The 25,937-nt window shown below is 43.9% G+C and overlaps 1 protein-coding gene across 1 annotated transcript in view; it reads left to right on the forward strand.

The window, feature by feature from the left end:
- The first annotated feature begins 1,204 nt into the window (after positions 1–1,204).
- The window catches only part of RBP1 (retinol binding protein 1), a 31,321-nt gene continuing 6,588 nt past the window's right edge, over positions 1,205–25,937 (forward strand). Inside the window, exons 1-2 of the mRNA XM_063440939.1 lie at positions 1,205–1,395; positions 10,506–10,684. Coding sequence (XP_063297009.1) covers positions 1,323–1,395; positions 10,506–10,684 — 252 coding nt within the window. The 5' untranslated portion in view covers positions 1,205–1,322. The remainder of the gene's footprint in view (positions 1,396–10,505; positions 10,685–25,937) is intronic.

The raw sequence follows: 25,937 nt of genomic DNA on the forward strand, positions 1-25,937 counted from the left end.
CCCATTACTGGCATCCATCAATGCAAGGGCTAATGTTTCTGCATAAACCTGAGCAGCAGACAGTGGCCAGGCTACCAGGGACCCACATCCACGTTTAAAACGAGTTTAACACTGAACATTACAATGGGATTCCACGCATCATAAACACGTCAATGAAATTAAGTGCTATGGGTACATAACGTATCTTGTTAAATACAGTTTAAAGTTGATAATGATTTACAACTTTGCTCAGATTATCGACAGAAGATTGCATTTTTGGAATCTTATGGGATTAAAAAAAAAAAAAAAAACACAAGCCAAAAGGTGATAAACTGTTATTAAATAAGAACCAGCACAGGATAGTGATCAATGCCTGTCTTGTTAATAGCAATCCCTTTTTATTTTAAATTCCATGTGTTTCAGCCCAAATTTTTGTCTAATAATGCTCTATTTACTTTACATTCTAAGCTTGTTTCAGCAGAGCCCTTGCAATCCTCATGTAAACCAAACTTGCAGAAAAACTTGCAGAAGTTACTAATCCACTCTTTGTACAGCGCTACGGACTATGCTTCCGCAATTAATCTTGTATTTCTTGTGCTTTTTGCTCTTTCCCCAGTTGATACCTCTAACAAGTTCTCAACAGTTTTTAAAAAATGTCCTTTAACTCTCCATTCATCTTCTCCTAATTTTCCCTGCAACCTCCTGTCTCAACGTCCCTCTTTAACTATCGTGCAAAAAATAAACTATACAAGTGCTGTATATTCTGTGTCTGTCTGAGGGCTACAGTTCCTGGTTCTTTTAGGAGATTCTAAGAATCCTTAGACTAGAGCAGGGGTAGGCAACCTTCGGCTCTACAGATGTTGTGGACTACATCTCCCTTGATGCTTTGCCAGCAATATGGCTGTAAAAGCATTATGGGAGATGTAGTCCAAAACATCTGTAGAGCCGAAGGTTGCCTACCCCTGGACTAGAGCATTCCATTGGTACAGAGGTTTAGAACATCTGCAAAACCAGCAGAGGTGAAATGCAATATCGAATTATATTGCTGACTGGGCATGATAAGAGTTGGAATCCACTGCCGCAGGAACATCAAGGTTTGCCCATACCTGACTGCATCTCAGAACGTACAGTCACAAGGCATAAGTGCAAATCTTAAAATGTCCAGCGGGTGGGAGGCAACTTTTTTTTTTTTCCATTGTAATGGAATTAGGAGGGGCTCTGCTCACAGCAGGCTCTGAGTAACCCATAAAGGACTAACCACTGCAGCTCTAACAAACACACTGTATCTACAGCCTTCATCCACCAGAACCTCAGCTCCACCATACCCACTGCTCTCAGCAATCATGACAACTGATTTTAATGGCTACTGGAAAATGTTAAGCAATGACCATTTTGAGGACTATCTAAGGGCTCTTGGTGAGTGATCTTTGATCTTTATTAGCAGACATTTAAGAAGATATATTGTATATCATGCAATGCTTACCAATGTATAGGAAGGGGGCTGATTCTATTCATTTATATGTAACATGAATAAATATTGACCCAGGAAAAGGCAGATCCCTTTGTAAGAAAAGGCAGCAATGGATTCACATGGCTTTCTGTCTGCTCCTTTCTTAAGGTATCATTTTACAGGAGGCTCAGGAATGTTCCTTCTTAATCCTAAAATCCTGGCAAGGAAGCACATTCACAGTTAGACTACATTTTAAAAAGAAGAAAAAACACAGAATTTGGCTGCATCCAAGACTAGCTTGCTGGCACACTTTAAATCTGCTTTCTGTACCTCACCTCCTTTGTGAATCATTAGTCTTTTAGAATTTGAAGACAGCCCTAGATCTGGACAAATATTCACTTATTATTTTGCAGTTAAAGCATTCTTCTTGTGTTACTTGGCCCAGTAAGTTTAAGGCACTTCAGGTCAGGAGAGAGATCATCAAACTAAACCCCAGTCTAACAAGTGAGTCAATATACATGGTAAACAAAGGCACTAAGATTTTTGGAACACTGCCCAAATTTAGGGAGTATTTTACTATTAAAGATAACATATATAGAAACATGTGGTTTCCATTAACCTAAAGATCACCAAAGGCAGTGACTGTTTATAAAATTTAGGTGTAGGAAGGGTGAGTGGGCAATGATGTAGTGATCGAATTTATCTCCTTGAACCTATTTGGAATTTAAATTACAGAATTGTATGAAAATCAGCCTCTTCTAGAATGCAAGCTGGTTTGAGCAGCGCCCTCATCAACCTAGTGTTCCTGTAACATTTTGTAATTGTCTCATTTATTGTTTAATTTCCCCCTTTTATAATATTGTAAAGGGCTGCAGAAAAAGATGGCGCTATATAAATGCTGATAATAATAATAATAATACTTTAAAAGATACTGGCAAACAAAGAGTTAAGCGGTTAGTGATGAGTTCACTTGCAGACAAAGAATCCATAATTATTTCATTAGCCTGTCACAATGTTTCACTCCCCATTAGCTACTTTGTGCTAAATCATTTTGGCAGCTCTAATTGGAATATGGGAGAAAAAGAGCTAATTGCTAGCCTATCTTTTCTGTGTGGAAATCTTACAGCTTAGCCACAATCACCTTCTCTGGCCTCGCGGTGTTCCCAGGCCAGAGTCAGCCACAAAGCAATTTTATCAGTCTGCTTTGTGTCTAAAATGTCTGTGGCGGCCAGCAGCAGTGAACTGCTACTCTCTTCTCGCCAACCAATTTCTGGAACTATAACGTCCCGTGCGCTTCGCTGAAACATTACCTGTGTTTTTTGGCTTAACAAACCCATGGAAATTACTTCCTAAATGTGAAATCTTTAGAATGAAAAAATGAAACTCTGCTATTTTGGCCTAGATTTACCCGTTTGGTTTTCAATTCACTGTTTTGCAAATAAACACCAGTCAGGGATTTTTGGGAATCAATTATGCAATTTAAAATTCTAGGCCGAAATAAGCAAGCTACAAAAGTTGCTGAATAGGAGAATTTTATTTCAATGTTGCAATAGTTCCCTAAAGTCTGCAGTCTCCCTGTGAATTCCTGATAATTCCCAATGTATTGAACATTTCTGTTTATTTGCAATCACTCAGGGATATTTAGTGAGAATTCAAAGTGAATTTCAAAATTAAGGCCAAAGTAGTCAGATTTTTAGATTGGTTTATTCATTCAATGGCAAATTGAAAACCAGACTGCAATATTTAAAATAAAATATCCAAACCGTGACTAACAAGGCTTCCAAATCAGCAACATTTTCCAAACATTGTAATTTTGTTCTGAAGACTCTACATTTTGATGTTAAAGGGACACTGTACGCATCCAGACCACTTCAGCCCTTTGAAGTGGTCAGGGTGCCAATTTCCATCACCCTTAACCCTGCAAGTGTAATTATTGCAGCTTTTATAAACTGCAATAATTCCCTTGCAGGGTTTAGTCCTCCTCTAGTGGCTGTCTTCCGGCCTCTTGACGTCCTCACACTATACATGAGAACCTTCAGCGTCTCCGAAATCCCCATAGGAAAGCATTGAATAATACTTTCCTATGGGAGGTCTAATGCCCGTGCAGCCATTGCCGCGCATGTACATAAGGCTTCCCCCGCCGGCGGATGTAAGCAGGGGAGGAGCGTGGGCAGAGCATGACCCAGCGACGAGGGACATCGGCGCTGGATTCAGGTAAGTGTCTGAAGGTGTTTTAACCCCTTAGGTGACATTGCATGAGGGATGGTAGGGAAGGGAAGGGGGCACTGCAGGATTCTCTAGTGCCAGGAAAACAGGTTTGTTTTCCTGGCACTGGAGAATCCCTTTAAGTGTACATGTACATTACACACTGTACATGAAATGAGATAATTGTAATCAATAGCTTCTAATTGCCTGTGCATCAGATTTGCCTCTATCATGCTTAATAACTGGCAAATCCGGTTGAAATTTAATCACTTATCATTCTGTCACGGTTATTCATTAAAGTAAGAATTGAAAATGAATTTCAGATTTAAGTCCAGTATAGTCAAACTGAAAGTGTAGCTGACTTAGAGAATTTTTCCAGTTCAACAATTTTGACCTTCAATTTAAAATTCACTTTAGTAAATATATCAGTGAGTAATTATCACAAAATATGACTTTATTATTTACCAAGCACCTGAACTCAATCAGAACATGTCCAACAGAAGGCAAATTTGCAAAATAAATTCACCTGATTTTAAGGAGGTAAACCTATAATATTTAGCAATATTTGCCCACTGGCATCTGTTCTGTATTTAATCTTTTTTGGGATTTTTAGTAGCATCCAGAGTGGCTAAACTTTGATCACCCTTCCCATCAATTTGGAAGATGTCCATTTAGTGATTGATAAACATTGTGAATGTGCCCCAGATTCTAGCGTGTGCGTGCAGAATGCATATGCTGTAAGAATATTAATATTTTCATTAGACATATCGATTAGTAAATGGACTTCCATTCCCTAACTTGTGACTCCTGCATACTGTATTTATGTGTTGCCTATGACCATCAATAAAATGTGCCAAGGAAGACCGTTTTAGCAAATGTCAATGGAAAGTAATAATGTCAAGAACTGAGCTTCTGATCAATATTAGTTTATTGATCTTTAGAGCGAAGCACGTGATCAACCGGGAGATGATTTATTTATAAAAGTGCCGTTTTCTTATAGAAATCTGTACTTTTTAAAACCGGATACTCCTCACCTATAAAGCACTTTGAAATGCATAATTAAACATATGCACATTTTTATTGGGGTATATCTACTCAATAGTGACTGTTTTTATATTTGGGCAATGGAATGTGCCTTTAAATAGTTGTCAGATTTCCTGATTCTTTAGTCAACATTAAATTACAATTTAGGTTTAGCTTTGACATGGCAAATCAAAATTATGTTTCCTCAATTTTCTCTAAGTGTAAGCAGTTATTTCCCCTAAATTATCTAGTAGTAAGCAAGATAAGGTTCCTTCTAAACAAAGATATCTCCTGGACAATGTTTTATATACACTGAGGTCTTATCTTGTGTATATTTTCTACTTTCAGTAACCCATACTCATGATTCAAAATTACACACTATCTATCCGGACAAAGCCACATGCCCCCACAGCTCTATGCTCCCTCCCCCTTAGTTCATCTTCAGAGCAACATATTCACCACAGTCCTTAGCATAGCCAAAAGTCCCTTGTCCTTTGTCCCTTACTCTAGTTAGCCTGGTAGATAAACAGTTAATCAGGGCCGTTTGAAGGAATTTGGGGGCCCCAAGCAAAATGGACATGGAGGCCCCGCGAACCCCCTCCCCCCCCCACACGCACGCAAAGCCTACAGGAACCACAGCATAGCCATACAGTTTAAGTTCACACACACTTTATATAAATAAAAAAGGTTTACAGTGCAAATACTGCTGTTGCATATAATGTGCATAAAATGTTAACATTTTCAGCTATTTAAAGGGAAACTCCAGTGCCAGGAAAACGATCCGTTTTCCTGGCACTGGAGGGTCCCTCTCCCTCCCACCCCCCAATCCCCAGTTACTGAAGGGGTGAAAACCCCTTCAGTGACTTACCAGAGGCAGCGACAGGTCCCATGTCGCTGCTTCCTCCTCCCCCGCCGCTCCTCCTTCTGCTTACGTCGGACGGTGGGCGAGACTGGTCTCTCCCGCCGGCCGAGGAGACCTAATGCGCATGCGCGGCAATGCCGCGCATGCGCATTAGCGCACCCCATAGGAAAGCATTGAAAATGAATTTCAATGCTTCCCTATGGGGAATAGAGCGACGCTGGAGGTCCTCACACAGCGTGAGGACGTCCAGCGACGCTCTAGCACAGAAAACCTGTGCTATAGAGCAGGAAGTTCCCTCTAGTGGCTGTCTAATAGACAGCGACTAGGGTAGGACTTAACCCTGCAAGGTAATTATTGCAGTTTAAAAAAAACTGCAATAATTACACTTGCAGGGTTAAGGGTAGTGGGAGTTGGTGCCCAGACCACTCCAATGGGCAGAAGTGGTCTGGGTGCCTGGAGTGTCCCTTTAACATTTGCAAAAAACACCACTGTACTATAAAATCAAATTTACATTAAAAAAGTGCACAATAACTAAATCCAACATACTTAAAATACACACACATTTTTCAGTTTTCACAAACGTGCAAATTATCTAAAACTGCTGTGCACGTAGTGTGAAAGAGCTCCCTGTCCTGCCCCCTGTCCTTTAGGGCTCTCTCTTCCATCCCTTAGAGCTCTGCCCTGCCCCTTAGTGGTCTTTCCTCCCCCGCCCCCCCGTGTTCTCCTAATCTCCGCTTCTCCTCACCCCCCTCCCTGTGTTCTCCTCACCTCCCCCCTCCGTGTTCTCCTCATCTCCTCACCCCCCTCTGCCTGTGTTCTTCCTACTCCTCCCCCTCCCTGTGTTTTTCTTACTCCTTCCCCCCTCCCTATGTTCTTCATACTGCCCCCATTTTCTTCTTACTCCTCCCCCCTATGTTCTTCTTACTCCTCCCCCCTCCCCCTCCCTATGTTCTTCTTACTCTTCCCCCCTCCCCCTCCCTATGTTCTTCTTACTCCTCCCCCTCCCTATGTTCTTCTTATTACTCCTCTCTCCCCCTCCCTATGTTCTTCTTACTACTCCTCTCTCCCCCTCCCTATGTTCTTCTTACTCCCCTCCCCCATCTTGTCCTTCTTACTCCCCTTCCCCCTCCCTGTGTCCTTCTTACTCCCCTTCCCCCTCCCTGTGTTCTTTTTACTCCCCCTCCCCATGTTTTTTTACTCCCCCCCTCCCCATGTTTTTTTTTACTCCCCCCCCCCTCCCCATGTTTTTTTACTACTCCCCCCATGTTTTTTTACTCCCCCCTCCCCATGTTTTTTTACTCCCCCCCCCCTCCCCATGTTAAAATTCACAGTAAAGTTTCTTTTAACTGCAATACAGAAATCAGTCTGTATAAATAAAATATATTCTTGTTCTAAATTATATTTTAGTTGCAAAAATTATTAGTAAGTAACAAAAAATGCATCAGAACAGCCACATCCCTAAAATTAAAGTGTCCTCTTTGTCTATTTGAAATCTTGGGAGGTATGAAGATGATTCGTACAGGCTAGCAATCACTTCAATGCAATCATACAGAATAATAAACCTTTTTGGACGATGAAATTGCACTGTGTAAATACAAGCAACATAGGCCAAGCATCAATCTGTACACCAAATGGTTTTTCCATGTTACCGTAATACCCACAGTGGAATTGAGATGTGATGAAGGGTACTTTTATTGCAGACATCTTCATCACCTCCTTTAAGCCTTTTGGCACCATCCAGACATCTTACATATCCTTCTCCCTCCCCTTTTGTTCTCTGCAAAGCTATCAAAATCAGCAGTCTCACACTATAAGACCATCAATAAATGCAAATAGTAACTGGATGTTCATTATGTCTTTCTACAAAAATACAAACTAAGTGTAGGAACAACTCTTACGATTTCTCAATTCTCTCACTTAATGTGTTGTCATATCGAATCCTGGGCACACAGGATTTCACCGCGCTGACTCCATACCTCATATCATTTAAAATGGACAAAGGAACGCTATATTTTGTGGATGGTGGTGTAGGCATGGGCGCGGCTGTTCTTTAGTATAGAAAAGAGCCTAAAATTGGGACTGTTCTTCCTAAAAAGGGAAACTTTGAAGATATGTGATTGGCAGCATATGGAAAAGCTGACCTGTAGTATGTAAAATTTATAAGCTGCAGGATTCCTGCTCTATTACCTGACCTACTACCTGCTGCATTTTACGTCTGCATATTCTAGCGTAGCACTTTCCATATGTTGTCTATTAATTTATGTAAGTGATACATGTCCTAGAGAAAAATGGTGGATATTGCATAGGCATTGTAACTGCTCCATGTGATCGAAGTGGTTATAGTGCCTGGAGTCCTCAGCACCATCCTTCTGTTCAATGTTAAACAGTTTTAATGCTAAAATTAAACAGAAAATTACATTAGGCTTGTCAGTAAAAGCAAAAATTCAAGAAACCACTGTGGTACTCCGCAGATGTGGCCAAAATGATAAAAAAACAAAAAGTTAGCATTTAGTAATTATAAAAAAAAAACCAGAGTGAGGAAGACAGAATGACCTATAAGATTAGGCAGAAAGAGGCTAAGCAAGTTCTAAGAGCTTCCAAATCACACACAGAAGAGAAAATAGCACAGTCAGTAAAAAAGGGGGACAAAACTTTTTTTAGATACATAAATGAGAAAAGAAAAGAAAAGTAAAACAAGGATTAGTTAGATTAAAAACAAAAGAAGAAAGGTATGTAGAAGAGGATAAAGGTCTAGCTGACTGCCTCAATTAATATTTTTGTTCGGTATTTACAGCTGAAAATGAAGGAAAGGGACCTCCGTTAAGAAAAGGGATAAATGAGTCATTTATTACACGTGAGTTTACAGAGGAAGAGGTTCTATTTCAACTCTCAAAAGTAAAGACAAATAAGTCAATGGGACCTGATGGAATACACCCAAAGCTATTAAAAGAGTGGGTGGTGCAGTAGACATTGCTTACCTAGATTTCAGTAAGGCTTTTGACACTGTTGCACATAGAAGGCTTATCAATAAACTGCAATCTTTAAGTTCAGATTCCAATATTGTTGAATGGGTAAGGCAGTGGCTGAGTGACAGGCAACAGAGGGTTGTAGTCAATGGAGTATATTCGAAGCTTGGGCTTGTCACCAGTGGGGTACCTCAGGGATCTGTACTTGGACCCATTCTCTTTAATATTTTTATTAGTGATATTGCAGACGGTCTTGATGGTAAGGTATGTCGTTTTGCTGATGATACTAAGATATGTAACAGGGTTGATGTTCCAGGAGGGATAAGCCGAATGGCAAGTGATTTAGGTAAACTAGAAAAATGGTCAGAGTTGTGGCAACTGACATTTAATGTGGATAAGTGCAAGATAATGCATCTTGGACGTAAAAACCCAAGGGCAGAGTACAGAATATTTGATAGAGTCCTGACCTCAACATCTGAGGAAAGGGATTTAGGGGTGATTATTTCTGATGACTTAAAGGTAGGCAGACAATGTAATAGAGCAGCAGGAAATGACCATATCTTCAGAAGGATATTGATACCTTAGAGAGATTTCAAAAAAGGGCTACTAAACTGGTTCATGGATTGCAGGATAAAACTTACCAGGAAAGGTTAAAGATCTTAACATGTATAGCTTGGAGGAAAGACGAGACAGGGGGGATATGATAGAAACATTTAAATACATAAAGGGAATCAACACAGTAAAGGAGGAGACTATATTTAAAAGAAGAAAAACTACCACAACAAGAGGACATAATCTTAAATTAGAGGGACAAAGGTTTAAAAATAATATCAGGAAGTATTACTTTACTGAGAGGGTAGTGGATGCATGGAATAGCCTTCCAGCTGAAGTGGTAGAGGTTAACACAGTAAAGGAGTTTAAGCATGCGTGGGATAGGCATAAGGCTATCCTAACTATAAGATAAGGCCAGGGACTAATGAAAGTATTTAGAAAATTGGGCAGACTAGATGGGCCGAATGGTTCTTATCTGCCGTCACATTCTATGTTTTTATGTTTCCAATTTATATGCTCTCATGTCCTTCCATCTACAGATCACCCCAGCACCCTGACGTTTCTTTGCGCAAGCCAACTTTCTTTTCTATCGCTACCCAACCACCCTTTCTTATTGCATGATCCTTCAGTTGTCTCTAATATTAACTATTTAATTACCTCACAAGCCATACTGTGTTGCATTTACCCCTCGGATAATCCAGTGAACCATTTGAAAATTGTGTTCGGATAAGCCCAATAATAAGACACAAATGTGTCCCCAGAGATCGTAATAGGACAAAGGGAGTTCAATGTGGCCCTGCATTGGGATATGCCTAGACAAAACTGGCACACCTTCCGCACACACCTAGGAACCTCCAGATATAGGGGTAATTTGTGCAATGATGGACTAACACAGTAAGGCCGTACCAGACAGAAAGACAGACACATACTCACAGGCACATACACAACTACAATTATTTAAATAGCACCACATATTCCACAGCACTGGCAGAAACACACACAATGTCAGACACAGTTTGAAATATTAAAATGTCCCCGACTGTCCCATGTAGCCTTACAGAGCCTCGGGCAGGCCCCAGTGCTCAGCCAAGGATCACTTCTTATAAGGATAATTTCTCCTTTTATGACTGTTAATTAAAACAAATCACCGAGTGTATCCTTTGGAGAGCATATTTCAAAATGTACTCAGGTTGCATGGGGTCAAAAAAATAATCTCCCTGAATATATCGGTAAATTGTATCGACAACCGATGAATAATCGTATTTCTTCTGCTGTTTGTGGACTGAATTTCCCATGATGGTAACTCAGGCTTAGACTTAGATCCTCATGGGAAATGAGATCCTCAAACATTTGGAGAGCCAAGGTTAAAAATAAGCTTTGAATAGGTCTCCTGTTTGTCTGTACCAGCAATTTCCATGTCCCACTGAAAGTGGCATTAAATCTTTCCTCTCTTCATCCTCTTACGCAGACGTTAATGTGGCCATCAGAAAGATTGCTACCCTGCTAAAGCCTGACAAAGATATTGTTCAGAATGGCGATCACATGGTCATCAAAACACTGAGCACTTTTAGAAACTACATCATGGAGTTTGATGTGGGAAAGGAGTTTGAAGAGGATTTGTCCGGCGTAGATGATCGCAAATGCATGGTAAGTCTTAAGGCGAGATTAGCCCATTTTCTGGACAAAGGATCCCTTATTGAGTTGATATCCAGAACAGCTCTCTATTCTAGAAAAGGATTGGCATGCCTCTAGCCGGCACATTATCAATCTGCTATAAAACCTAAGACTCTGGTATATGGTCAATGTTCATGTAAAATGGTCTTTTATTGATTTAATTTTAAATTCCTAGTGTGTTCTAAACGCAACGTCAACGTTTAATTGGGAAATATAGAAATGCAGTAGCAGTATGTCCTCCATGCTCAGCCTTGTCACTTTCCATATTCAGAGAATACCCTCCACCATCTCTCTCTTCCTGGCCATATTCACATATGTCACCTAACAGAAGTAAGGATATTATACCACAAATGGAGAAATTAATCCTTAGAATATAAAAGGGGGAAGATCTATTAATGTAATAAATGTTAATCAAATTAACTTTAACATCCACTTTGGCCTTTTACAAAGCAACAATTGCTTACACATGAATTTAGAGATGTATAGAATTTATCAGTTTAATTTACTGGCATGTGTGTACTTCTTTTTGTTTGTCACTGGCTTTGAATTTGATGTAAATGTTAATTGTACCGTTATATGGAGTTTATTCATCATCAGACACAGCAAAGGACTATTCCTGAAATTTGAAATTGTAGCAAATTAAAATGCAAATAGCTATGACTATAGCAGTTGGAGATTAAATTACAGGCTATCTATTGTTGCTTAAATTGTGTATGTTTTTTGTATTTATTCACTACAATTCAGAGTATAATGAATAAATCCATATGTTGTCCCAGCAGGCCTGGAGATGGGAAACCCTGAGAATTATCTCAATTTATAATTAAGATTTCCTTGGGTGCTAAACACAGGATCTCTTGGAACTATTACCTTTACTGAGCTCCATGCAGAGTGCATTGGCAACTGACCAAAATAAATTAAAGGGACAATATCATCAACTTTAATGGGTTTTATAGGTTTAGGTCTCATTAATATGCTGTTTGTTTTGCATGCTAAAATCAATGTAGTTTTTTTCCATAAAATAAATAAATGTTTTGCAGTACGCTGCACAATAAGCCTGCCTCCTTAGCCATGCCCCCTCACTGCAGAAAAATATTTCCCTATAAATAAAAAATATTTCCTTATTAAATGTATGCACATCGCTCCGCCACTGACAGTACTGAATGATCTGAACTACAAATAAATCTGTATTAGAAGGTGAAGACACCCAGGAAGATGTATAATAAGGAAATCACCAAAATCAATCCTGGGTGGGTGCAGACCAGGTGATCTGTAGATAGGCGGGGTGTCTCGCACGTTCGGCACTGGGCAGAAGAGCTGTAAGGAAAAGTTTACAATTACAAGCTGAAAAGCTGTTTGAGGACAACTTCCCATGTTGTCCTCTAACCGTTTGACCCATGAGCCATGTGGAAAGTGAAACAATATTGACAGTAAGTTTAGTGTAAATGTGAAAAGGAACATTGGTGTACAAATAACAGTGTTACAAAGTAAATTAAATAAGGGAAAATATTTCACTACAACAACACAGTCCACAAATAATTTTTATTTAGAATGGTTTTTATTTTGTTGCATAGTATTTGTCCAAAATATAATATAATGTGTGTGTGTGTGTGTGTTATAGGAATCTTGGCACTCACCCTTACAATCAATATATTGTTTATATAAATGCCCTGGTGCAATCCCACACTGAAAGTATAAAAAGGTAGAGATGCACTCTTTGCAGTCTTTGTAGAAAAAAATATAGTATTTAATTAATCCAATAATTAACATCCATTTGATCGACGTTTCGACCCATTCGTGTCTTTCTCAAGATCTTGGGAAAGATCCGAATGGGTCGCTCAGCATCGGAAACAAAGGACAGCGGCCCATCTCTGTCCGGATGCCAATGATCACTGGAAGCAATAGTTGCAGGACGTCGAGTTGTACCAAGTAAGTCAGGCTAGCAAGTGAAAATTATTGGCAACTGGACTAAATCATGTGAATCATGAGGAGCTCTCAAAGAACAAGTCCAGTCTCCACTGCAGTCAGATCCCACTACCCTGCTGAACTGCTTTATGTGTGAAGAATCTGTTTTTATTTTACAAAAAATGCAGATTTCAATTGCATTGGCACGTTTATAAATTGAATTTGTTACACCCCCCTCCCCCCAGTTGTCAATCAGACAAGTAGCCCGTTACTTCCTGGTTGTTTATCTCAGTAAAGCTAAACTCAAGAGGCAGGCAATGCATTGCCCAGAGCCTTGCAAAGACCTCTCATTGAGCTGCATTGGGAAGTCTGTGATTAGGCATCCACAAAAAGACTGGGCCTGAAAAAAGGGAAGGACTTGAAAAGGCTTCAGGCAAGAGATCTGCAGGTTTTGCAAGTTGTTTTTAGATATACCCATAGGAAAACATTTTTTTTATTGAGAGTATATGTACTAATAAGTGTTTGTTTTTTTTAAAATGTTTTTTGTATTTGGGCAATGGAGTACTAGATAGGGTCTAGGAACGTCTGAGACATGAGGCGTTTTGGATAACTTTGAATACAATAGTCCAAAAGGCTTAAATGAAAAGAATCCTTTTAATTGCTTCAATGGAACTGTAATGGAGTCCCAGCAGCTGCAGAAATGGAAGCATTGGGGTTCCACATGTATTTCAGTGCCTTTAGCTTAACCCCTTAAGGACACATGACGAAAATATTCCGTCATGCTTCCCTTTTTTTTCAGAAGTTGCGGCCTTAAGGGGTTAATATAAAAAACTTTAAACACTTTCAAGTCTGGAGTGCCCTCTTTTTTGCAACATTTGTATCCAAGCCAGCTATGCGCCTAGACTAATCTATATGCATGCACCAGATGATAGAATGAAAAGCATTCTGATTTGGAAATGTTTAATGGTGTGTAAAATATATAATAGCCTTTCTTCATATTGCTTTGTTTTATGGGTCCATCACGCTATTTTCAAAAGCAAATTTAACATTTTGTTTAATACATTATTTACTGATGTATACAACAAACATCTGGATATGAGTTGCAAAGCCCTCTGGGAGATGTCACCCTCTTGGTCAACGTAAACAGCTGTTTCCTTTTTAGTTTGTTGAACCCAGGTCAAACTGCCTCCTTGATTAATAGAGTCCAAACGGTCAACCAAAGGCAAAGTCACACAAAGTTGTAGTAAAATAAAATGTAAATTGCATAATTCATGCTAGAATAGTCAAACTGTCACTATAGCAGGGCTGGAGCATTTCTCCAAATCCGCTTTTAGCCTTCATTTTAATGTATAATCCTGTAGAAGTGGAATGAACACTGTATTTTTTTTTTTTAATTTCTTATTCTTGCTGCAAGTCAGATAAACTGATCTATGTATATGTAGTTCTACGATGCAGTGTCTCTTTTGGAAAAAATAAGACCTTTTTATCACTGCTGTTTTAGACGTAAAACTAGTGATGTCGCGAACATAACATTTTCCGTGTGAACTTCCGCAAATGTTTGCGAACGGGCGAACCGCCATAGACTTCAATAGGCAGGTGAATTTTAAAACGCACAGGGACTCTTTCTGGCCACAATAGTGATGGAAAAGTTGTTTTAAGGGGACTAACACCTGGACTGTGGCATGCTGGAGGGGGATCCATGGCAAAACTCCCATGGAAAATTACATAGTTGATGCAGAGTCTGGTTTTAATCCATAAAGGGCATAAATCACCTAACATTCCTAAATTGTTTGGAATAATGTGCTTTAAAACATCAGGTATGATGTTGTATCGATCAGGTAGTGTAAGGGTTACGCCCGATTCACAGTGACAGACCAAACTCCCCGTTTAACGCACCGCAAACAACCGCAAACAGTCCATTTGCACAACCGCAAACTCCCCATTTGCACAAGGTTGGATACCAAGCTAGCCATGTCCCGTTCCTTGTCCTCACTGATGTAATTGAAGGTCTCTTCCTCCACCCAGCCACGTACAACACCAAGGGTCCCTGAAAGGTGACAACATGCCCCCTGTATTTTTTTTTTTTTTTAAATGTACACTACTGTTACACCAGATATGAGTTGCACTGGTGTGACACTGTGCCCTGGCAGGCCCTGAAACGCACACGTGTGAAGGAAACTGACTGCTATTATATTACAGTCAAAAAAGTTTTTTGGGGTGGGCTTTTTGGGGTGCTGTCCTTACAGCAGAGATCAGATCAGATGAGTCCTTCAGGACTGTAGTGGACACTGAATACACTAGCCTAGCTATCAATTTCCCTATTAAATCAGCAGCAGCTACACTGTCCCTCCTCTCACTAAGAATGCAGCTTCTGGGGGGCAGGGCCTAGCTGTCATGGAGGAAAGACGCACTTCGTGTGAGCTCCCTCAATATCTCACTTTAAGCAGCTATCAACAAGCGAATTTCACCCCAGAAGGGGATGACCCAGCAATGTTGCTCCTACCTGACCGACCCGACATGCTTAATAGCGGTCAGGTAGATGGTAATCAGTCACACGGGCAAACAAGACAGGAAATGGTTAAAGATAAATTCAGAGTCAAGAACAAAGCCATGGTCAATACCAAAATAAACAAAATAGATCAAGGAACGCACTAAAGGGTACTGACACATAAACCACGATAGGACAAAGTGGATAGGGCTAGGGAAGTTTAAATATCCTTTAACATTTGATTGGCCCACGTCATGCCTATGCCCCCAAAACGTTCGTGTGTGGGGGTGCTGGAATGATGTGGGCCAATGGGAGCCTGAATCAACTTTTGGCTCCCACTGCCCCTTTAAGAGCGAGCTCGTGACTCGAGCCGTGCTCCTAGTGCCAGGCGGGCCACGTGATTAAGGTGGATTGGTGGATTAAGTAACCAATCAGAGTTATGAGTCAAATTACATAGCGTGGGAAAATTCCACAGAACTTTCCCACGCTGTGTAAAATGACACAGAGCACTCTGATTGGTGGATTTCAAACCAACCAATCAGAGTGCTGTGACAGGTAAATGTAGAGACTTACCTGTCAGTCTCTTCATTTACCTGTCAGAGCACTCTGATTTGGATGGCTTAAACCCACCAATCAGAGTGCTCTGAGCCTAATTGCAGGGCGGGGCAAGGCTTTATAAGCCTTCCCCCGCCCTGCAGAGCTTAGTCTGCGCGGAGCCCTCCATGGGTGAAGATGGATAATTTTTTTTTTTGCGCTCGTTTTTTTTTTGTATTGCGTCGGTTATTATGGTTTTTTATTTGGCCTTTTTTTGGGCTGAAAAAATAAGATTTTAGAAGAAAGAAAACATCGAATGGTAAGTTTTTTTTCTTTTTCTTTACAGGTTCTTAGTTAAAGGTCCCCCCCCTCATTATTTTTAGGGTAAGGGGGGTAGGTAGGGGGATACTTTTTTTTGGGGGGGGAGGGGGTGACTAGGGGTTTGGGGACCCCTAGTCACCTGGGGGGACATTTTTTTTAGGGCCCCCACCCGCCGCTCAGGGGTGGGGGCCCGGGGGGAGGACAATAGGTCCCCCCCACTATTGGTATTTAGGGCCCCCACCCGCCGCTCAGGGGAGGGGGCCAGGGGGAGGACATTAGGTACCCCCCAATTTGTGTTTAGGGCCCCCACCCACCGCTCAGGGGTGGGGGCCAGGGGGGAGGACATTAGGTCCGTCCCCCCTTACTTTTGTTTAGGGCCCCCACCCACCGCTCAGGGGTGGGGGCCAGGGGGGAGGACATTAGGCCCCCCCCCCCACAAACACAGGTTACTGGCTATGGGGGGATAATGTATAATAAACACAGGTTACTGGCTATGGGGGGATAATGTATAATAAACACAGGTTACTGGCTATGGGGGATAATGTATAATAAACACAGGTTACTGGCTATGGAGGATAATGTATAATAAACACAAACACAAAAAATAAAAATACAAAAAAAAAATGAATGCAGCTTCAGAATTAATCTAAATTGTATGCTGTCTAGGAGGTGGGAGGGTCTGGGAGGGAGGGTCTGCTGCTGATTGGCTGGAATGTGTCTGCTGACTGTGAGGTACAGGGTCAAAGTTTACTCAATGATGATGAATAGGGGGCGGACCGAACATCGCATATGTTCGCCATCCATGGCGAACGCGAACAAGCTATGTTCGCCAGGAACTATTCGCCAGTGAACTGTTCAGGACATCACTACTTAAAACTTTTATGGGTTCAATGCTATTTTGTAATATTTTATCTTTATATTCTTTAAATCACTTGAACCTAAAGTTATTTTTTTTTTCTGATGAATATGAATTTACTTTTTCAATTGTTTTTCTTGCCTGGTAATTCAGTATTCCATAAACATTAATTAAACAAAATGGTAACTTATAATTTTAACTATTAATAATCAAAACCATGTGCCTGTCACCTACTCTACCTTTCTGTGACATATATACAGGACTCAATATTTTAAAGGGACACTCTAGGCACCATAACGTCTTCACTGGAATGAAGTTGTTGTGTGGGGAGGTCCCCAGAAGCTGGACTACCTCTTGAATCTGGCACCCAGTCGCTCTTCCCAGCTATTTCCGTTGCAGTCTAAGGCTTGAATCAGGGAGAGAGTGTCAGTAGCGTCAGTCGCTTCTTATTCACAAAACGGATTGAGAAACATACCTGTTTTTTCCTCACAGACTATCAGTGACTCTCAGTATCAGGCTTCCTGACTAAGCCTCGAACTGCAGCAGAAAAAGTGGATCACAGTGATCCTGTGAAGTTGTTATTGTGTTGGAGTGTCAAGGGTGACCACATGGGATCTACTTTTTTGGTAGCTGGGCGAACATGATCTACCTCCATATTAGTACTGCTTTAATTACCTCTTTCCAGGATACTCGGGTAAAGGCTGTGTCATTTCTACTGTTGGCATCCATGTGTAAGCGTGTGGTGTATTTCTGTGGCGTGTCAGTGTGTGTGTACGCAGTATGATATTTTCAAAGGGTGTTAGTCTGTGCAAATAAATTATTCTATTTTACCTTTCCATCAAACTTATGCTTCTATTTTCATCCCTTTAGAACCTCTCCTCTACTTTTGTTGTCTTCTGCCTCCCTCCTCCTTGCCAACTATAACTGAATTCTTTTTTTTTTTTTTTTTGAATTCTTTATTTTTGCGTGCCAGGGTTAACAGAAAAGCATACATCGCCACAACAGCAGTGATAGACAATATAAAGACAGGTGTTACATCGTTTTGTTATGGTTAGCGAGGAACTTGCACATTTTTATAATTTGATACGGAACACTTATAAAAGGTATAGCACCCGTGTGCGTCGCCCGGTTGGAACAGACATTTTAACAGTAGCTGGGGGGGAGCTTCATAATTTCAACAACAGCAAGGAAAACCGGCATTATCAGTAAAGCGAGCGACACATGTTGGGTGTGCTTAAATAAAATATGGTCTGCTACACAGGGGTAGCTAAAAAGAGGTGAGCGTCGGGAAACAGACCATGTAGCGTTATCCCCCATAGAGGGTTAGTGACACCATAGGGTGTTTGCGAGTTGCTTAAGTTTTCTTGGGGGAGGGGGGAGGGTAATTAAAGTACCTGTGGGGCATTTCTGGCGGTGACCATGGCGCTAAATGATTATCTGGGTGGGATTTTAAGCAGGGTACCTGCCGGAGTACAGTAAGGCTGGGGTCGCCGGTAGTGTGTGGTCATATGACTCAGCGGGGGTTAGCTCTGATTAGCCTAGTCTAGAAGTGAGCATAGAGATAAAGTATCTCAGTAGCTGGGCAAAAACAATAAAGCACGTCAATAAGTGATGGTCAATTAAAAAACAAACAAACAAACAACAATTAAAATAAACATTAGACTGTGGAAAGTAACAGCGGTGGTATAGTTGGGTATGTCCCGTATTAAAGAGAGGCCTTCTCAGCCAGGTTGTCTCCCTGTCGGCATTCTCAGACTTGGAGTCAGGTTAAGTCTCTGGACGACAATGAAGCTTGGGCCGTGCGGGGTGTAAATTCCGGGATTGTGGCTGGGTTTAGGTGAGCTAGTCCTGAACCAGAGGTTGTGCTTGGGGTTAGGATTCCCAGCTTACCCAGTTGTTCTTCCAGCTCCTTCGAGGTGCCCGCACGGAACGTTTCTCCTTTTGCTTGGAATCGGACTGTTCTTGGGTGTCCCCACCGATAGGAGATGTTGTTTGCTCGCAGGAGCTGCAGAAGTGGATGCAGGGAGCGGCGCCATGCTAACGTGTTTCTGGTGATATCTGGAAAGATTTGCAGCGTTGCTCCTTCAAAGTCCAATGAAGACTTCTCTCTCACCGCCGTGAGGAGTAGGGCCTTATCTTGCAGTGATTGGAACCGCACGATGAGGTCTGGCGTTGCGGTTGTCGGTGCGCTCGTGGGCTTCTGCAGGCGAAACACGCCATCGAGCTTAATTGCCTTTGCTTGTTTGTGAGGGATGAGTGCAGCAAAGAATCGCCGTAGGAAATGTGGCAGGTCAGAAGTCTCCAGCATCTCCGGCACACCTCTGATCTTGAGGTTGTACCTTCGTCGCACATCCTCCATAGCGTCAAGCTTATTCATGGCGGTACCTTGCGCCTGCTCCAGTTCTTCAATCTTCTTCTCAGCCCTGGTTAATCTCGAGTCATGGGCACTGCGCGCCACCTCAAGCTGGGCGATCTTTGTTGTAGCGCCTTCCATGGCTTTTTGGAAGTGGGCCATGTCTCCCGCTATGTTGGTGCGGAGCTCCGCAAGCATTGTTTTCAGCTGAGCGGCGGTGACTGGTTCTCTATTTTCTGGGTTGCTTGTTCTGGGACCTGTGCGAAGTCTGAGGGCAGCTCCCTCCTCCGGCTCGGCATAAAAGTCATCAGATGAGTACGAGGAACCTTCCTCGAGGGACGCCATCTTGTCCCATGCGGCCTTCTGTGTGTTGCGGAGCATCTCGCCTATGTCTCGGCTCGGTATGCCTATGTCCGCTTTAGGCTTTTTATTTTTTCGACCCATAGTGGTGTGGGTGTTTAGGGCAGGGTGGGTAGCCCGTTTGTTCGCCAGGTAGCCTTAGAAAAATAGCCTTTTAGGGCAAGTTATAGCAGAGCTCGGAAAAGTGTGGCCGCTCTGGTTCGCTGCTAGGCTCCGCCCTCTATAACTGAATTATTAATCACTACATCCTACTTCTTTTACGAATTGGCCTGCGTTCCTTGCAAGGCTCCTGCCTCCCATTGATGGAATTAATTAACAAAGGGCCCCAGGGGCGTATTAGCCGCGAGGCAAACAAGGCATTTGCCTTGGGCGGCATTTTCCAGGGGGCGGCAAAAAAAGCCGCCCCCAAATGCCCAAGGCAAATGTCTTGTTAGCCTTGCGGCTAACAGACATGCCGGCGGGCTGCTGGGCGATCGGGCGGCACTGCCTGGCGGGCGGGCGGCCGGTCGGCGAGGGAGCACTTCCCCTGAGCTGTCTGCTCAGCTCCCTCGCCAGCCGCAGAGTGAGGCTGGGAGGCGGAGCCGGAATATGACGTCATATTCCGGCTCCCAGCCTCACTCTGAGGCGCGCGAGGGAGCTGAGCAGACAGCTCAGGGGAAGTGCTCCCTCGCCGACCGGCCGCCCGCCCACCAGGCAGTGCCGCCCGATCGCCCAGCAGCCACTGGACCACCAGGGAGAAAGAGACACCCCCCTCCCCAGCATTCCCAAAGGTAAGGAGGCTGGGGGGGGGTGTTAAATAAAAAAAAAAAATGTGTTACAAATAAATTTTAAAAAAACGTGTTAAAAAAAAATAAAAAAAAATGTGTTAAAAATAAATAAAAAAAAGTGTTAAATTTTTTTTAAAAAATGTGTTACAAATAAATTTAAAAAAAATGTGTTAATGTGGGTGGGTGAGTGTGTGTCTGTTAGTGTTTGTGTCTGTGTCTGTTAGTGTGTGTGTCTGTGTCTGTTAGTGTGTGTGTGTCTGTTAGTGTTTGTGTCTGTGTCTGTTAGTGTGTGTGTCTGTGTCTGTTTGTGTGCGTGTCAGTGTCTGTTTGTGTGCGTGTCAGTGTCTGTTTGTGTGTGTGTGTCTGTTAGTGTGTGTCTGTTAGTGTGTGTCTGTTAGTGTGTGACTGTGTGTGTCTGTTAGTGTGTGTGCATGTCAGTGAGTGTGTGTGTCTGCTAGTTTGTGTCTGCTAGTGAGTGAGTGTGTGTCTGTTAGTGAGTGTGTTTGTTAGTGAGTGTGAGTGTGTCTGTTAGTGTGTGTGTGTTTCTGTTAGCAAGTGTGTGTGTGTGTATTTAGAATGCGGGGCGGGGGGAAAGGTTGGGTGGGGGTGGCGCGGGGAGGGGGGGGGCATCTGAGTTTTGTCCTGCCTAGGGCAGCACAAAACCAGGATACACCACTGAAGGGCCCTGGTGAAAGATGTAATTCTTGGCACCTCAAAAAGTAAATAGACAAACATTGAATATCTTTTTTCACAAATATGTTTTTGTTTTTGTTTTTTTCTTTTTTTTCATTGAATCAAGTCATACAAAAATATTACAGATTTACATGAAGCACACAGACATACGCAACCATACCGACACAATTATACACAGGCCGAAAGATATGCAGGCACACAATCAAACATACAGACACACAGGCATACTACAACTTCCAGTGAAGAAAATCGTCCCTTTTTAGAGCTCTTGACTAAATATGATCCAAGTAATTATGGAATTAATGACAATTTTCACTTTGATAAATACCGTATTTATCGGCGTATAACACGCACTTTTTTCCCCTGAAATAGGGGAAAAATCGTGGGTGCGTGTTATACGCCGATATCCCATAATTACTTACCTGTCCTGAAGCGTGGGCCGGCTTCACAGCGCGCACCGCGGTACAGGAACTTTAATTTAAGGTTCCGGTTTCCGGCGGGACTGAAAGGAAGTGTGCACACTTCAGTCCCGCCGGAAACCGGAACCTTAAATTAAAGTTCCTGTACCGCGGTGCGCGCTGTGAAGCCGGCCCACGCTTCAGGACAGGTAAGTAATTATGGGAGGGGAGGAAAGTACACTATGGGAGGGGAGGGGAGGGGGAGGAAAGTACACTATGGGAGGGGAGGGGAGGGGGAGGAAAGTACACTATGGGAGGGAAGGGGGAGGAAAGTACACTATGGGAGGGAAGGGGGAGGAAAGTACACTATGGGAGGGGAGGGGGAGGAAAGTACACTATGGGAGGGGAGGGGGAGGAAAGTACACTATGGGAGGGGAGGGGGAGGAAAGTACACTATGGGAGGGGAGGGGGAGGAAAGTACACTATGGGAGGGGAGGGGGAGGAAAGTACACTATGGGAGGGGAGGGGGAGGAAAGTACACTATGGGAGGGGAGGGGGAGGAAAGTACACTATGGGAGGGGAGGGGGGGGAAGTACACTATGGGAGGGGAGTGGGGGGGAAGTACACTATGGGAGGGGAGTGGGGGGGAAGTACACTATGGGAGGGGAGTGGGGGGGAAGTACACTATGGGAGGGAAGGGGGGGGAAGTACACTATGGGAGGGGAGGGGGGGGGAAGTACACTATGGGAGGGGAGGGGGGGAAGTACACTATGGGAGGGGAGGGGGGGAGAATACTATGGGAGGGGAGGGGAGAATACTATGGGAGGGGAGGGGAGGGGAGAATACTATGGGAGGGGAGGGGAGGGGAGAATACTATGGGAGGGGAGGGGAGGGGAGAATACTATGGGGGAGAATACTATGGGAGGGGAGGGGGGATAATACTATGGGAGGGGAGGGGGGGAGAATACTATGGGAGGGGAGGGGGGGAGAATACTATGGGAGGGGAGGGGGGGAGAATACTATGGGAGGGGAGGGGGGGAGAATACTATGGGAGGGGGGAGAATACTATGGGAGGAGGGGGAATACTATGGAAAGGGGGGGACACTATGGGATGAGGGGGGGGGGGAATACTATGGGATGGGGGGGGGGGAATACTATGGGATGAGGGGGGGGGGAATACTATGGCATGAGGGGGGAAATTTCCTGGAATTTCTTTCTAAAAATGAGGTGCGTGTTATACGCCTGTGCGTGTTATACGCCGATAAATACGGTATCTCCCAGTGCTTGTCATCTTTTTGTACTTTTCTTTTCTTTTTTTTTAAATAAAAATGTAAACAAATTTTTTATCCTTAGAATGTCTGCACTGGTGATGTACCGAACTGTTCGCTGGCGAATAGTTCCTGGCGAACATAGCGTGTTCGCGTTCGCCACGGTGGGCGAACACATGCGCGGTTCGATTTGCCCCCTATTCGTCTTCATTGAGTAAACTCTGACCCTGTGCCTCACAGTCAGCAGACACATTCCAGCAAATTAGCAGCAGACCCTCCCTTCCAGACCCTCCCACCTCCTGTACAGCATCCATTTTAGATTCATTCTGAAGCTGCATTCTTAGATAGAGGAGGGAAAGTGTAGCTGCTGCTCATTTGATAGGGAAATGTATAGCTAGGCTAGTGTATTCAGTGTCCACTACAGTCCTGAAGGACTCATCTGATCTCTGCTGTAAGGACAGCACCCCAAAAAGCCCTTTTTAGGGCTAGAACATCAGTCTGCTTTTTTCCTGTGTAATTTAATTGCAGTTGCCTGCCTGCCAGCTTCTGTGTCTGGCTCACAGTGGATACTGTGCCCACTTGCCCAGTGCCACCACTCATATCTGGTGTCACAATAGCTTGCATTTAAAAACAAAAAATGTTTTTTCACTGTAATAGATTGAATAGCAGTTAGTTGTCTGCAAGCATCTGTGTGTCAGGCCTACAGCGTGTACTCTGCCAACCTCTGCCAGTGCACATTGCCACTCATATCTGGTGTCACAATAGCGTGCATTTAAAACCAAAAAACTTTTTTCACTGTTATAGATTGAATAGCAGTTACTTGTCTTCAAGCGGGTGTGTCAGGCCTACAGCGTGTACTCTGCCAACCTCTGCCACTGCACAGTGCCACTCATATCTGGTCTCACAGTAGCTTGCACGCATAGTACCACTAATCCAAAAAAAATGACAGGCAGAGGCAGGCCACCCCGCAGGGGCCATTGTGGTCGTGGTGCTGTGATTCCCTTTTGCCCTAGAATAATGCCAAGTTTTCAGAGGCCACGTACCCTGAACTTGAAAAGTTCTGAGGACATAGTTGACTGGCTAACACAGGACACCCAATCTTCTACAGCTTCCGCTCGGAACCTTGACGCACCATCCTCCTCCAGCTTAGCTTCGGGCACCTCTCAAGATACTACTAACCCGCCTGCCGCCACCACCAACACTAGCACCACAGCCGCTTCACTTTATCTGTCAGAGGAGTTATTTACACATCCGTTTGAAGAAATGAGTGATGCGCAACCATTATTGCCAGAGGATGTAGATAACAGGGATATGTCTCAGTCAGGCAGCATTACACACATGGACGTACGGTGTGATGATGATGATGTTGTACCGGCTGCTGATTTCCTTTGCTGAGTTGTCAGATACAAGTGAAGCGGTTGATGATGACGATGCGTCCATGGATGTCACGTGGGTGCCCGCTCGGCAAGAAGAAGAACAGGGCGAAAGTTCAGATGGGGAGACAGAGAGGAGGAGGAGGAGACAAGTTGGAAGCAGGGGGAGGTCATCACAAGGAGCTAGTGGCACAGTCAGACAGCATGCATCGGCACCCGTGGTCAGCCCGACAGCACGCCAATCAACGCATGCTGTGTCCACCACCAGAATGCCGTCATTGCAGAGCTCAGCAGTGTGGCATTTTTTTTGTGTGTCTGCCTCTGACAACAGCGATGCCATTTGCAACCTGTGCCAAAAGAAACTGAGTCGTGGGAAGTCCAACACCCACCTAGGTACAACTGCTTTGCGTAGGCACATGATCGCACATCACAAACGCGTAGGCACATGATCGCACACAAACTCCAAAGCCGCCGCCGTCCTCCTCCTGGTCCAGCATCTTCAGCCACGTCAACCACTGCTGTCCTCCTTGCCCCCTCTCAACCATCCGCCACTCCGTCTCTCGCCTTGAGCAGTTCCCGCTCATCTGCCCACAGTCAGGTGTCTGTCAAGGACATGTTTGAGCGTAAGAAGCCAATGTCAGAAAGTCACCCCCTTGCCCAGCGTCTGACAGCTGGCTTGTCCGAACTATTAGCCCGCCAGCTTTTACCATTGGGTAAACCTGCTGACGGCTGCCAAGCATGGAATGCGTGGCTCTGCAGAGGAGTTGGTGACACCGCCACGACTTGCAGGCAGGCCTGCTGCCACCTCCTCTACTCCTCCTGCTCCATCCTCTTCCATAACCTCCTCGGCTGAGTCCTCTTCTGCTGCTGCGTCTTGCTCCACATCAACGGCACCCCCCCCCCAGCTCCCCAGGTACTATTCTACATCCCGGATACGGCAGTGTCATGCCGTCTCGGGTTTGACTTGCTTGAAAGCAGAGAGTCACACCGGACAAGCACTCCTGTCCGCCCTGAATGCACAGGTGGAAAAGTGGCAGCAACTGGATATCGGCAAAGTGGTTTGTGACAACGGAACAAACTTGTTGGCGGCATTGAAGTTGGGCAAGTTGACACATGTGCCGTGCATGGCACATGTGTGTAATCTGATCGTGCAACGCTTTGTGCATAAGTACACAGGCTTACAGGATGTACTGAAGCAGGCCAGGAAGGTTTGTGGCCATTTCAGGCGTTCCTACATGGCCATGGCGCACTTTGCAGATATCCAGCGGCGAAACAACATGCCAGTGAGGCGCTTGATTTGCGACAGCCCAACACGTTGGAATTCAACACTCCTAACGTTCGACCGCCTGCTCCAACAAGAAAAAGCTGTTCATGAATATTTGTATGACCGGGGTGCTAGGACAGCCTCTGGGGAGCTGGGAATTTTTTTGCCACGTTACTGGACGCTCATGCGCAATGACTGTAGGCTCATGCGTCCGTTTGAGGAGGTGACAAACCTAGTCAGTCGCACCGAAGGCACCATCAGCGACATCATACCATTTGTTTTCTTCCTGGAGCGTGCCCTGCGAAGAGTGCTGGATCAGGCCGTAGATGAGCAGGAAGAGGAAGAGTTGTGGTCACCATCACCACCAGAAACAGCCTTATCAGCATCGCTTGCTGGACCTGCGGCAACGATGGAAGAGGATTGTGAGGAAGAGGAGTCAGAGGAGGAATGTGGCTTTGAGGAGGAGGAGGAAGACCAACCACAACAGGCATCCCAGGGTGCTCGTTGTCACCTATCTGTTACCCGTGGTGTTGTACGTGGCTGGGGGGAAGAACATACCTTCAATGACATCAGTGAGGATGAGGAACGGGAAATGAGTAGCTCGGCATCCAACCTTGTGCAAATGGGGTCTTTCATGCTGTCGTGCCTG

The sequence above is a fragment of the Pelobates fuscus genome, chromosome 2 (genome assembly GCF_036172605.1).
Source record: "Pelobates fuscus isolate aPelFus1 chromosome 2, aPelFus1.pri, whole genome shotgun sequence".
Taxonomy (NCBI): domain Eukaryota; kingdom Metazoa; phylum Chordata; class Amphibia; order Anura; family Pelobatidae; genus Pelobates; species Pelobates fuscus.